At 34.7% G+C, this 15,518-nt stretch overlaps 1 protein-coding gene across 1 annotated transcript in view; it reads right to left on the bottom strand.

Annotated features, from left to right (window-relative positions):
* Positions 1 to 15,518, bottom strand: part of Kpna3 (karyopherin subunit alpha 3) — a 76,957-nt gene that overhangs the window by 7,535 nt on the left and 53,904 nt on the right. The window contains exons 5-11 of the mRNA XM_046454103.2: positions 15,426 to 15,478; positions 15,198 to 15,293; positions 11,564 to 11,649; positions 9,672 to 9,758; positions 9,138 to 9,307; positions 7,607 to 7,651; positions 1,285 to 1,416 (exon numbers count right to left, since the gene is read on the bottom strand). Of these exons, the coding sequence (XP_046310059.1) occupies positions 1,285 to 1,416; positions 7,607 to 7,651; positions 9,138 to 9,307; positions 9,672 to 9,758; positions 11,564 to 11,649; positions 15,198 to 15,293; positions 15,426 to 15,478 (669 nt within the window). The remainder of the gene's footprint in view (positions 1 to 1,284; positions 1,417 to 7,606; positions 7,652 to 9,137; positions 9,308 to 9,671; positions 9,759 to 11,563; positions 11,650 to 15,197; positions 15,294 to 15,425; positions 15,479 to 15,518) is intronic.

Here is a 15,518-nt window from a genome sequence, read left to right as displayed (position 1 = left end):
CAACGATATATTTTTCAAAACCCTGAGAAAATGTAAACATGTAAAGAACAAATGATTTATCATTTTTTCATCCTTATACAAAGCAATAAGTAGACTGAATAATTCTGAAATTTAAACAATAGTCTCTTGTGGAAAAAAAAGCAACTTTATGGTAAAATTATGTAAAAAAATGATTCAAAAATAAAAGGAAATTAAAACAAAAATCATAAAGTACTATTTTTAAAAAAATATTTTTTAGTTGTTAATGGACCTTTATTTATTTATATGTGGTACTAAGAATCAAACCCAGTGCCTCAAACCACTGAACCACAACCCCAGACCCATAAAGTAATATTTTTTAAAAAGTTATTTTTATCCATTAGTTAACTGGCACCACAGAAATATTTTAATGTAGGACTGAAACAGGCACACAATTCCATCTAGAAATTCATACTGGTGGAGTTGTGATAATTGAAAAACTATTTACAGATTGAACAGTAGCAACAATTATTAAATTGTAGCCACTAGGTGCAAGTATAGGCAAAAATCCCCCACTCAAATAACTATTACCTTTTTTAAACAAACAGATCATAATTTAATCACTAACAGCCACCTATCCACCTCTAATCAGAGGTGGAGAGAAAGAGGCTGTGTAGTTAGGAGGCTATTATAATTATATGGGAGAAAGAAAATAAGTTTTAAACTAAATCAGTGGTTCCAGATAGATAAGGAGAGACAGATGAGAAAACTATATAAGAATTGAAAAGGATTTGTTAACACAATGGGAAATGAGAAGAAGAATTATAGAATTTTAATTAGACCATGCTGTACGCTGACAGGGATACTGGAAGATGAGAAAGTTTGTGGGAGAAGATGATCCATTTCATTTTTGGTTGAAATAACAATGAAAAGATTGAAGGAGTTCTTAAGGATATGTCTAAGGGGTCAAGAACAACTGGCTAGGGGCTGGGGATGTGGCTCAAGTGGTAGCGCGCTCGCCTGGCATGCATGCGGCCCGGGTTCGATCCTCAGTACCACAAACAAAGATGTTGTGTCCGCTGAGAGCTGAAAAATAAATATTTTTTTTTTTTTTTTTTAAAAAGAACAATTGGCTATATGGTTCTGAAACTCAGTAAAGAATCTGCGTGTGAGGAAGAGTTGGAAATCAACAAAATTTGGCTTAGGAGATACTACAGGAGCAATCTTGAGGATAAGTGCTAACAGACATAATTGAAGGCTGGTTGAATAAGCTAATTGGATAGAGCAAACAGAATTCAATGTAAGAAAAAAATCTGAAATACTTACTTGAACTTTCACTTCCTGGTGGCTCAGAAGGGGCACAAGAAATGGCACAACTCCCGAATCAATCACCATCTGTATCTGTTCATTACCTCCATCTGTCAAGTATGACAGAGCCCAAACAGTATCTACAAGAATCTACAGGAAGTGAAAAGAATAACCCATTGGCATATTTGTTTGATTGCTAAAATACATATCTCAGAGTGATGACAGAAAAAGTAGACAGTTGCTTAGTGAATAATTTGTTAAATGGCAGGTATCTTACCTTTCTCTCGATGCCTATCTCAGATAACTCTTCACAAATATGAGACACAGAAGTCTGGGACAACCTCTACCCCAACTTGTGATTAATGTATCAGACAGATAAGATAAATTTAACAACAGGCAGAAAATAATTTCCCCTGATCCCTCCCCAAAATTAAGTACCTAAAAATTACATGAAAACACCTCAGATACAGTAGTAGTATGAGGCCAGTATATCATGCTGTCTAGAAAACACCCAAAAGATCAACTATCCACCTTCCCGATTTTCAAACACGTTTGGCAATGTAACTTTTCGAACTACTGAAGTAACAAAGAAAAGACTTGGCACTTTAACTTCATTTGGGAAAAAAGCTGTTTGCAAAGCTCTTGAAACACGTCCTCAACTGAAAAGCATGGGGTATAAATTATGACCTCACCCATCCTAATCTGAACATAAAAGAAAATAAAAACTGCAACAGAGACATGGTAACACATTCAAGGTCAAAGAGCTTGTATGGTTCTCCTTGGAGTATGCAACAGAGGGATACAGTTCTTATCCCATGTGAAATCCAGAGATATTTCCTATTAGGATACCCAAACAAAAGGTATCTTGCTGTCCTAAAATAATAGTAGCGACACAAATTCACATATCCTTCAGAAAAACACAGATCTGAATAAGAAGGAACAAATGAAACTATATTTAGTCCACATGCCCAGCATTACTAAGAGTCCAAAAATATTAATAACTTCAAATTACTTGCAAGAAGAGAAAAAATTAAATTCTAGCTTTTGTCTGGACTGCCTATCCCAAACCTGTGTGAGACTTCAGAAGAGAATCTACTTCAACGGGACAGTGACCATATGGCCTGCAAAGCCTAAAATATTTAACTCTCTGAACCTTTACAGAAGAATATGTTAAACCCTTTTCTATAACATATGCTTCATTCACCTAACAAATGACTTGGAAAACTTAAAAAAAAAAAAAAAAAAAAAAGACCCACAAAAACTAATAATAAGCATTTACTATATCTCATTGTATATCAAGAACTAACACAAATGTGAGGATAACAGTGAAAGAATAATTTGTAAATGTTCTATGTTCTGAGAAAATAGAAATATTCTAACTTCAAAAAAGGATGGAAGAAGCTGTACCTGAGAACTGAACCCATCTTTCACAGTGAGTCCACCTTGCTGTAAGTATCTGTAGATGCTGTGTGTGTCAACAAAGTTTGGCTACTATCTAATGTAGCAGTGACAACATTTATAGAAACCACCCAGCAACTCAGGAGCTGAGGCAGAAGGATCCAACGTTCAAGGCTAGCCTAGACCACTTAGTGAAACCCTCTAAAAATAAAAAATAAAAATGGCTGGGGATATAGCTCAAACATCTCTAGGTTCAATCCTCAGTACCTGGGTGGGGAAGGGAGTGATACCCAAAATGCGCAGGGAACAACTAAAAAAATAACTTGTCATGCCAGGAACCAGAAAAATCTCAACACAAAAGATAAAAAAGACAGTCAATGGATGCCAACACTGAGATAGATTTGATAAGGATTTTTAAAGTAACATAAAAATGTTTCAGTGAGCAATTATGAACATGTTTGAAACAAAAAAAAAAAGTCTCGGGAAAGAAAAAGAAGACATGACAGGAAAAACCACAATGAACTCAAAGTTAGGTCAACAGAAATTATTCAATTTGAATAACAGAACAACAACAATAACAACAACAACAACAAAAAAACATATAAAAAAATGAGCAGAGCCCATAGGACTTGTAGCACAATAATGACAGAACTAACATTTTTGTCATCTCAGTTCCTGAAGAAACAGCTTGAAAAAACATGATGAAATAATGGGGGAAAATGTATCAAATTTGGCAAAAGACATATGATTACACATTCAAAAATGTAAGGATGAGGTGAGAGAAGAATAAGTTTATTTATTATTGCACAGGTAACAGAAAGGAGTAAAAAAAAAATCAATTAAAACTGTCAAAACGGGGGCTGGGGTTGTGGCTCAGTGGTCGCATAGGCAAAATAGAACTAAAATCTCACGGAAAAGCAGATCATAAATATGAAGTCTCTTTGCAAAAATACAAATAAAAATGTCCCTTAAACAAACAAAATGCTTAACATCACCCATAACAAATGAAAAGTAAATTAAAACTGAGATAGTTTCTTACCTATCAGATAAACAAAAATTTCAAATGTGACAACACACTCTATAGCACAGCAATGGAGAAAGTCACTTTTGAATGAAACTGGTGGGGAAGCAAAATGGCATAACCCCTAAAAATCAGGTAATTTGGCAATATGTGACAAAAATTACAAAAACATTCACTCTGATCCAACAATCCTGCTTTTAAAAATTTACCATGACAATACACCCCTAATAATATAAAAATGCACAATACTAAAATTCTGAAAAAACTATGTCTGTAAAACAGAATCCTGTGCAGAATGATAGTCTACTCTGCTCTGTGATGTTTAAGAGACTCCTAAATGAAATGTAACTTTGTTTCATTACATGACTCCGACTATTAGCAGAAAACCATTTTTTTTCCCCTAAGTAATACACAGAGGCTTAGATAATGAGGATTCTAGACGGAGATTAATGAATGGTTTTTAGTGGGGTCTCCATGACACCATCTGAAAGGCTGAAGGGTGAAGGTAAGCTAGAGCTAGGTCTTAGACCTCTGAAACTACGCACTCGTGTAGTCTCCCTTCAGTTTTGCTTTTTGAAATATATCAGGTCTTCATTATTTAAAGAAACTTATTGGGCCTTCATTACTTAAAGAAACCTTAAAAATTTTTAAATTCACAGCATAAGATTATTAGATGATTCTAGTTTCTTCTGTTTCCTTCAATTTGTTTCCTTATCTCTATTATTAGACTAACAGCTAACCAATGTCTTTGATGTTCTTAATTTTGCTTGTTGGTGTCTTTTTCCATTTGAACTACTTCTGCTATTTCATACTTTATCCTTCTACTATTCATTTTTCTTGGTTTTTTTTTTCTTGAATTCTATGCCAAACTATCTGGCCTTCTATGATCACTAATAATCAATGAAAGTACTTATTTCCTGCTAGTTAATAAACTAATTAGTCATACACCAACAAAGCCTCTGGCAGTCTGGGCTACTTTATTTTTTCACCATTTATGTCTGCTTTTTGCTGCTAAAAACCTTTACAACTTTATCTCACCTGTAATTTCAGATGCTTGAAGACTGCTAGAAAGCAGATAACTCAGGATAGATACACCCACATACCAAGATTAAAATCCCTACAGGGTCAATTTTTTTAATTTAACATATTTCTTGAAAACTTGTATAATGTGAGCCACAGAGAAATCTCTATCAGTCTTACAATAAGGATATGCTCAGCTAAAAGAACTTCATGGATTTTTGCTACCTTCAGTGCGGTAATATGCTAACAAATCATGTCCTGTTAAGCACCATTACTGAAAACTATTACTATATATAGCATTTCCTAGAAGATTAGACGTCTCTGGAATGTTAATTTCACACAGGCTTCAGAGACAACTAGAGTTGAATCAAAATGCAATTAATTATATACTTACATTAAGTCCTTATATTCATTAAAGAATAACTCAGTAGACTTTGGCTGCGCAATTTCTGCACATTCCAAAGAAAGGACTGGCCCCTGATCAGCTCCTATGAGATAGTCTGAGTCTGATAACGATCTCTTTGGTAGATCTGACACTTTGGGCTGTGCCAGATAGTTTATGCTAACAATTTAATTACAGAAAACACCTCTTTTTGATTCCTTCAGGCCTCAGTCCATGCTATATCAATCTGACCTCTGGGAAGGGCTGAGTAAGGTCGTCACACGGGCAGTACATGCAATGTGGCTGACCCCCCAACAAAACCCCTGGACACCAAGGTCCAGGAACTCCCTTGGATAGCAACAATTCATAAATGTTACTGGGAGACCTAAGTGTTGTCTTAACTTAATATGACTCTATTGGGAGAGGACAATTAGAAGCTTGCACCTGCATTTTCCTCAACCCTCATCCTATCTTCCTTTTGGCTTTGCTGATTTTAATCTCCTTTTGCTGTAATAAACTACTGTACAAGTATAACAGCTTTTCTATATTCTACAAGCCCTTTTAGTGAATCATAAAACCTGAAGGTGGTCATTAGGATCCCCAATATACTTTTACCAATAATCTAGTCTCAGCACATAACCAATCTGCTACAACTGACTAATTTCATTGGTACCAGCAGTAAAATAAACTAGAATTGATTTAGATGTTAGTGACACTGAAAATTGTCTAGGTCTCTCAAATCATGAATGAATGATTTCAAAAAGGGAAAGGAAACAAGATGCTCTAGATTTACTAGGACTGCAAATTAACCTAAGCAACTCAACAGATAGAAAGCAAACAAACACAAACAGACCTGAATCATTCAGATTTCTCTCTAGTTCTCAGGGTCATTACTTAGTTTTGCTTCTAAGTGTTACATAGGCATATTAAAGTCCAAAACCCACTGAATCGTCTCACACCCCAACCCAACCTTTTCTCAGCATTCTCAGTAATCATCATTTAATAAATTCTTAATTTACCTTGCTGCTGTTTGTGTACTCTGTTGCATCCTACCCAAAAATTCAAGTTAGGAAAAGCTGGCTAACATCCCTGACTCATCTTACCATCCATATCGAATCCAGCAAATTTATCATCTAAGTATTTATCAAGTCTCCCCTGGCCTTCTTAATTCTAATGCTTCAACTTCAACTGCTGGCCCTTGATTTTTCTCTCATTCCTACTACAAAATCACCATTGACATGCCTTCTCAACTCCAATCATCCCTAAAATCTACATTCCCCTTAGGTAGTATGAGCTATCAATCCAAAATATAATTTGACCATTTATTCTTCAGTCCCCCATCAGCTACACAAAAAGAATATGAGATTCTTAATGTGATATCCAACATCCTATATGATCTAGAACCTGATAAATCTCTGCCTTATTTTTTCTGTTTCATAATTTACATTTCTATCACACTACTTCAATGAATTGCTTTGCAGATTCTTCTTCCACTGCCCAAATACAAGGAATTTCTTAAAGTTCAAATTTTAGTTCTCCTTCACACAATCTCAGTCTATGCCTGTATCTTCATCAATTCTTTTTTTAAAATTTTTTAGTTGTAGATGGACACAATATCTTTATTTGATTTATTTACTATTATGTGGTGCTGAGGATCAAACCCAATTCCTCATGTGTGCCAGGCAAGTGCTCTATCACTGAGCTACAACCCTAGCCCCTCTTCAGGTCTTTATATACAGATAAATCCTAAATCCATACTGTATTCTCCTTCTTGGAAATATTGCTACAGAGGAACAACAAATTCCCCCAAATTCTACTTATTTTAGGTCCCAACACTCAAAAATCTCCCCCCTTAATTATTCCTATTACTACTTGTTCTAGTTCATCCCTCTATCATATTCTTTATAAACTGATTATGACAGCAAAATGGGTCTGCCCACACTCAAATTTTCCCTATTCTAAAATCTTCATACCTTTTTGTTGTTGTTTGGTGGCTGTTTTTATTTTCTTGGGGTATTGGGGATTGAACATAGGGGTGCTTTACTACTGAACTACACCTCCAGCCCTTTTCATTTATTGTGATACAAGGATTCACTGAGTTGCCTAGGCTGGCCTTGAACTTGTGATCCTCCTGCCTCAGACTCTGAGTTGCTGTGCCACTTCCTTCTCTTTATAATGCTCCTCTCAAATGTCACTTCCTGGTGAAGTTTTCTGGTTTGCTAGACAAAATTGTCTGTGCTTTCATAATAATCTACCACTTTGATCATTCTTTTTACATACCATTTAATGGTACTGAAGAGCACAGCTTTTGAACTGGCTTCAATTCTCAGCTACAGCTCTTATTCATTGTATGTTGTTAGTGCTTCATAAAGTTTTACCACTTTACAAATACTTTCAGTAACAGTATAGTAGCCCCCCTTTTATCTGTGGTACATGCCACTACACCCTGTTTGACACTTAAAACCCCTACCCAGATCCATCAAGAGCAAATTCCACATCTCAGCTTGTGCTTTACTTACATTTATATCCGTATGGTATATGAGGACACACAAAGCTGGCAAAATCTAAGGAAAAAAAAGATAGACAACAAGTAACACACAGTTCATGGATATATACTTGTAAACATAAATAAATATGACACAAAAAGCAGTAAATACTGTTTGCAGGGCAAGAAAGACAATGTTAAATTTGTTTAAGTATCTATTAGGAAAATGAAAATCTGATAAACCAAAAGCATATTTCAAATGTCCAATTAAAACATTCAAATAAATCTTGGAAAGATTCATGTACCTTAAAGGAAAAACATTGGTTTTTAATAACTTTCTTTATGATATTAATGATAAAATGTCAGCTAGGTGCAGTGAGGCACACCTGTAATCCCAGTGACTCAGGAGGCTGAGGCAGGAGGATTGCAAGTTCAAAGCCAGCCTTAGCAGCTTAGTGAGATACTATCTCTAAATAAAAAATTAAAACAGGGTAGGGATGTGACTCAGTGGTTAAACACACCTGGGTTCAATCCCTGGTACAAAAAAAGAAGTCTAGTGAAAAAAATGAAGATGCGAATATAGTTAATACTATTTAAGAAAGGTTATTCTTAAAACTGTCATTGTCTCACTTACCTTATTAAAGTTTATAAAAATAAGATTTTTATTTATAAGCTATTTGAGTGAAATTAAAGCTTTTGACTTCTGCCTTAGTCAAGAAAATAACAACCAGTACAAAATATAAAGCGTTGTTTTATGGATTTAATCCTTACAGATTTTTAAGATCTGGGAAAGATTTTAGAATCCTTCCCAAGGAACTGTATAGTAACAAAAGGTAGCAGATACTGGCTAAAGATGCAAATTATAAAGAGAGACAGTTAACTGTTCTCTACCCAGTCAAGGGAATAAAGAGTTCATAGGATTTTAAAAAATACTCAGATATCAATATACATTATTAGCTGTAAATAGCAAGGTTTTTATTTTGTTTTAATTAGATTTACCACTGATTTTGTCAGAAATCAATTAGACTTAATATGAGTTCATTCAAGAATATTTGCATGTAAGTATACTAGTTTTATCTGTAGCAACCCCTTTTTAAATTGGTAAACAATAATGCAATACACTAATAAAACTTAAGATTTTCTCCCTCCTTTCATATTTTTCTATTTGAAATGTTTGTGTTTTTATGAAAAGTCATTAGAAAATAAGCTTTAGATGGGCTGACATTCTTTTTTTTTTTTTTTTTTTTTAAATATTTATTTTTTAGTTTTCGGCGGACACAACATCTTTGTTTGTATGTGGTGCTGAGGATCGAACCCGGGCCGCACGCATGCCAGGCAAGCGCGCCACCGCTCGAGCCACATCCCCAGCCCGGGCTGACATTCTTTCAGATATATTAAACACTCAATTTTTATTTCACAGGAGAAATTAAATATGGTATGTTACTTAAAATCTCATACCTGCAATGAAATCAGTATATGCATTATTTCATTCCCCTGTGCATGAACACCTAAAGCAAAAACATAGGGAAAAATATACCATTTGTCCTTTACAATTCTTCATTTACCTCCTGAACTGTCTCCATAGGCGGTGGGGGGTCCTTATTCCTGCAGAGATTGACAATGACCCATGTGACGTTCCGAAGGAAGGTGATGGGAATGGAGGGATTGATGAAGGACAGAAGAGGTTTGACAACTCCCAGTGATATGACATAATCTCTACATTGAGGACCATCACCTACAGAAATGAAAATTGTATTTAAAAAAAAAAATTACATTCAGGATGAGAAAGTTTGAAATGTATGCAATGGCTTATGTTGGGACACTGATGTTCTATGTTTCCTCACCATTAGTCAAAGGCATCAAGCGTTGTTGTTTCTTCAGATTTTGATTTGAGGAACACAAATTTATCCTAGCACTGCTGATAAAAATTATATATCCTTTTGAAAGAGGTACCATCTTAAGTTAGTATTTATGAGGGTGGAATATAGTCAACCCACATTAAATCAGAGGAAACATAGTGTGTAATGGCTATGCCAATGTAGAAAAAAGTTAATTAAGATTCTTAATTGGAAGTCTTTTCAAACCTAAATGCAACTTACCTATAATGTTTCCCAAAGCCCATACTGCTTGTTCACAAACATTCTGATGTGGTGAATGAAGAAGTCTCAGAAAAAGAGGTACTGCATCTATAACAAAAAACAAAACAAAACAAAACAGAACAAAACCCTAATACTTATACTGACAAAACGTTGAGTTTATAATTTCAATCTAAATAAGCTGATAAAATACACAGAGCCTAGCACACTGTAGTTGCCTGATTAGAGTTCCCGGGATAAATATATGCGGCTCAGATATCTTTAAAACTAATTTCAGTATTTTCCCCAGTAATATTTGAGTAACACACCAATTAACAGTAGCTAAACAATGTTATTATATAGTTAACTAAAAGAAAACAGCAGCATGAAATCTTTCTTATAATTTATTCAAAAAAAATAAAAAGATGCTAGGCATGCCTGTGATCCCAGCTACCACAGAGGATGAGGCAGGAGGATTGGGGTTTGAGAAAGCCTGAGGCACTTGCCTAACGTGTACAAGGGCCTGGGTTCAATCACCTGTATGTACCACATGCATGCATGCATGCGCGCGCGCGCACACACACACACGAGTTCCTACCCCAATCATATTAACTTAATTAACCTTTTTTTTTTTTTTTTTTGGTATTGGGGATTGAACCCAGGGGCACGTACCACTCAGCTGCAACCCCAGCCTTTTTTTTGGTCCATTGTTGAGGGACCTTTATTTCACTCACTCATTTATATTCGAGGCTGAGAATCAAACCCAGTGCCTCACACATGTGAGGCAAGCACTCTACCACTGAGCCATGATCCCAGACCCCCAGCATTTTTTATTTTTTGTTTTGAGACAGGGTCTTGGCTAAGTTGCTCAGGGCCTTGCTCATTTACTGAGGCTGACTTTGAACTTGTGATCCTTTCAAGCAGCAGGGATTATAGGCAAGCACCAGTGTAACTGGCCTAACTATAAAATATAATACTTTAGCCAATATAATCTTAATTCTTATTACAGGACTAACTAAAGAATTGATTAATTTCATATCAGATATATCTTATATTTCAAAATAATTTATTATTATAATTTCCACTTTTTATATAACTTATACCTTATACCCATTTCTAGGATAAGTTAGATCATTTTTCATAAATTTCAGTCCTGTACTCTCTCTGGAGTATTTTTGTTATAGCTGTTTCTGAATAGATTTGCCTATTCTGGCCATTTCAAATAAATGAAATCATATAGCATGTGTTTTGTTTTTTATGTCTGGGTTCTTTCATTTAGCATAATGCTTTTGAGGTTTAACTGTGATGTAGCAGGTATCAGTACTTTATTCTTTTTAATTGCTGAATAATATTCCATTGCACATACCTTTTGTTTATCCACCCATCTGTTAATGAACATCTGGATTGTTCATCAAGAAAGCTGTTGTGAATGTGTGTACAAGTCTTTATATGAACATATTTCACCTTAGTTTCACCCTAGGAGTGGAACTGCTGGATCATATGATAACATTATATTTAACCTTTTGAGAAAATATTTTTCAAAGCACCTATACCATTTTACATTACCACTAGTAACAGAGTTTCAACTGAGTGATATTTTTAATTCAACTAATTTCATTTAGAAATTAGTCATAGAAGACTAGTATCATTATTACAAAATGAAAATAATCAATAAATTAACAATGAAAATAAAACACTATTGTTAAACTCTACTCCCTTTTTAGTAACCACAGTTAAAATTATTTAATGATAGAGTAATGATAGTTATGGGAGAGATATCAATCTTATAATTCTTTTAAACTTATAGAATTAATCAATTGTAAATGTTAAAAGTGAAATTTCATCTGTACTACAAAACCTATTTTACTGTCATCACTAAAAACAAGTTCAGAGGAAAAGGAGTTTAATTGACTTACTAGACTGTACAACAGCTTGAGTCTGTGCAGAAGTTCCTGATGCTATATTAGTTAGTGCCCAAGCAGCTTCAAACTGTAATGAAGGACTGCAAGAAATAATAATTAAAAAAAATCCACTTATACACATAACTACCACCTAAATTTATGAATCTTAGACCTCTATGGCTCTCTTACCTTATTTTTTAATTTAACATTTTATAACCAATGGCCGGCTGCATATCTCTGACTGAATATCTCACTATCTTCCAAACCAATCACTATAAACTTGTGTTTTTATATCATTGGTAGTTGCAACATTTAGGCAGTCATCATGTCCCTTGACTCCTTCCGTCTCACAGACAACACATCTAATCAGAGTCATGACAATTTTATCTCTTGAATATTTCTTGCATTTATAGAATTACCCTTAATATCACTGTGTTAGATGAGGCCTTCATTATCTCACTTGGATCACTGCCAGCTTCTAGACTGGTCTTAAAGCTGGAACCCCATCTGATTCCACATACTCTCTGTGTGACATACTGGAGATATTACAGGGCTGCATAATTTTGCTAAAAAAGACAAGATCATTATAATTTGGAATAGTCATGGAAGACCTCACAAAAAAAGTGAAAACTGATTTAACTTTCAAAGATGGATTTTAAAAGGCAGGCACTGAAAGCTAGGGGAAAAAAAGATATCAGTTGGGATGATCATGTATATAGATGACAGTAAATAGATCAAGAGACGTGAGGCCAAGAAGATATACAAAACTTTTAACAATGTATATGTGTGTGTGTGTGTGTGTGGGTGTGTGTGTGTACACCAGGGTGGGAGTAGGCATTGGAAGGATGTTTCAAATCCTAAGCTTCAGAATTTATAGTTTGTTCTATAGGCATACTATGTATAGGGTGCTACTGAAAAGGGGAGTAAAGAAAATAATGTTAGTCAATGGCGTGCAGAATGGATAAAAAAGGTTAAAGGATAATGTAGGAGAGACCTGTTAAAAGACATGTACAAAAGAACCGATAAAAGGAGTCTAAACCTATAATCCCAGCAGCTCCAGAGGCTTTGGAAAGGAGAATCACTAGTTCAAAGCCAGCCTCAGCAACTGCAAGGCACTAGGCAACTCACTGAGACCCTGTCTCTAAATAAAATACAAAATAGGGCTGGGGGTGTGGCTCAATGGTTGAGTACCCTGAGTTTAACCCACAGTACCAAAAAAAAAAGAAGGTAACTGTGTAAACATTGAAGAAGAAAGCGAGATTGTTAGTTATCAAAAAGTTAAAAAGCACAAAGAAAAGGTTTTAAGGAAAATAAATATCAGAGATATAATAATAAAGATGGAAATATACTTTTTTTTTTTTTTTGGAGAATTTTAATATTTATTTTTTTTAGTTTTCGGCAGACACAACATCTTTGTTTGTATGTGGGGCTGAGGATCGAACCCGGGCCGCACGCATGCCAGGCGAGCACACTACCACTTGAGCCACATCCCCAGCCCTGGAAATATACTTTACAGTTAAAAAAGATGGAGCAGATGAGAAAATGGAATAGTAGGTAAGATTTACATGATAAATTCTGGGAAAAGGTAGGGAATAAGAAAGTATCTGAGGCAGAGGAGAAATGGACAGTAAGATCAGAGATGATAATGTATGTTGTCCCAGATTAGAAGAAGAAAAGATTATTAAGCTGGTCAGGTGGAATACTGGAAATGGGGGACATAAATGAGAAAATATAAAGATATAAATAAATTGAATTACAAAGCCAGGATAATCTTCCAATACATCATGTGAAAAATAAATTATAGAAAAATGAGTACATGAGTAAACGAGTGAACAATTATTTTAAGATTGAGACTTTATAAAATGTTTGGTATATATTATAATTTCCATTTTCTACAACCACCTCGTTTTTACAGGAGAGGTATGTGAGGCTCAAAAACCACTTGGGTTTTGGATAACAGTCAAATCCTGGATTTAAACCAGGATCTATGGTTTTTTACAGTATAAAACAATTCCTATAAGATATCCCTAAAGTCATATGTAAGCCACCAGCAATTTTTTATTCTTGCTTTGGGTGGTTGTTACACAGGTCTGTGTTATAATTATTCATTAAACTGAATATGTTTTATCATACTTTTCTTGTGTGTATGCTGTTTCACAGATATATCCAAAGGAGTCTACGCTAGAGGACAAAAAGAATGAGCAAAAGAAGAAAGAAAAGAGGACCAAGAATAAAAATGAGGACTAACATGGGGGTAGGAAAGATGGTGGAAGGAGATGGACATCTTTACCCTAAGTACATGTATGAAGACAGGAATGGTGTGACTCTACTTTGTATACAACAAGAGACATGAAAAATTGTGCTCTATATGTGTAAAATGAATTGAAATGCATTCTGTTACATATAACAAATTAGAATAAATATTTTTTTTAAAAAATGAGCCCAAGTCAGGTGCAGTGGCACACACCTATAATTCTAGTGACTTGAGAGGCTGAGGTATGAGAACTGCAATTTTAAGACCAGTCTGGACAACTGAGCGAGATTGGGTCTCAAAATAAAAAACAAAAAGGGCAGGGATGTGGCTTAGTGGTAGGGCACCCCTGGGTTCAATTCTCAGAACCTCTACACCCCCACACTCACACACAAAGGGAGTTGGGGGCAGGAGGCTCCAAAGGTAAAGGTAGAATAACATTTATTTAAAAAATAACTGATTAAAAAAACCCTTACCTTTACTTAAATAAATCGTGTTTCAAAAAATACTCAGAGATGACAATACAGAAAAAGTCTCAAGGGTTTAGGGGTGTGGGATGGGAAGAGTTGTGCAACATTATGAAAGCAGAAGGCACTTTTAAATACTAAAAACCCTTAGTGGCAACATTTACATGCCACTATTTTTATCTGTCAACTGAAAATTCCTTGGACAGCCTTTAGCATAATATCCCAAATTTTAGTCTAAATGCTTTTAAATGCCAAAATAGCATTTATTTTAAAGCATTTAAGTTAAGACTTATATTCTCCCCAGTTTATTCAAACTGATGAAACTTAAGATATAGTCTGAGATATTTCATAAGATACCAAACAGTATTTTTTTTTTCTTCTCTTCTGAATAACTACAACTCACCATCTGACTCCTAATGTACTACAAACAAAAAGCATGATGTTGGACAACTAATCATGGCTGAAGCTCTATTAAAGACTACACAGAGGATCAGGGATCGGTTGGAATAGTCCCAGGGTATAAAAGAGCCACTCAGTTCTGGAAACCATTCATGTTGACTAGTCATGAGGTTAATCTATATATAGACTCATAAGCAAAGGGTGACTCAAATACTATTTGGGTTGTTTTAAAATATTACTAATAAAAAACCATAACAAAAAAGACTTTACAGTCTTCAAGATAGATTTAAAGTAAGCAAATACCCAGGAACTAAATATTTTCTATAAAATCTAGATTTTATAGAAAATATATATTACAGAAAAGTACTTCTGGTCTGCTGAATATGATGAAATATAGAAAACTACTATAAAAAGGCATGACAATTAAAAACATAACAAATGCAAAACCAAACTGAACTGTTTGGTTAGATAACAATCCAAAAATCTTAAGTTAACTGGAAAAAAGCAAATAGGGAATTGAATCCATACTTACTTATCATCCCTTTCTAGACATTTAACTAAAATTGGTAAAATCCCAGATTTTATGAGGTCATCAATTGGTGGATTTCTGTCACTGGATAATAGTTTTCTATAAAAAGAAATACAAGAAATTAAATGTTATAATTTTCAAACTATGAGCAGCAATAATAATGTACTCCTCCTAGTCTATCAGCTAAGACACTAGAGCTATAACTCTTTCTCTGGATAAATTAATGTTTACCTTGCTGCCTGGACAGCACTCAACTGGACCACTGGATTATCACTTGTGGCATTCTGTAAAACCAAATGTCAATTTCAGAAATTTGAAAAGAAT

Source organism: Marmota monax, unplaced genomic scaffold (genome assembly GCF_021218885.2).
Source record: "Marmota monax isolate L192 unplaced genomic scaffold, Marmota_monax_Labrador192_F-V1.1 WCK01_AAM20220418_F8-fsc00011, whole genome shotgun sequence".
Lineage (NCBI taxonomy): Eukaryota > Metazoa > Chordata > Mammalia > Rodentia > Sciuridae > Marmota > Marmota monax.
The sequence above is the reverse complement of the archived record's forward strand: the minus strand, read 5'-3'. Positions and strand labels throughout refer to the sequence as shown.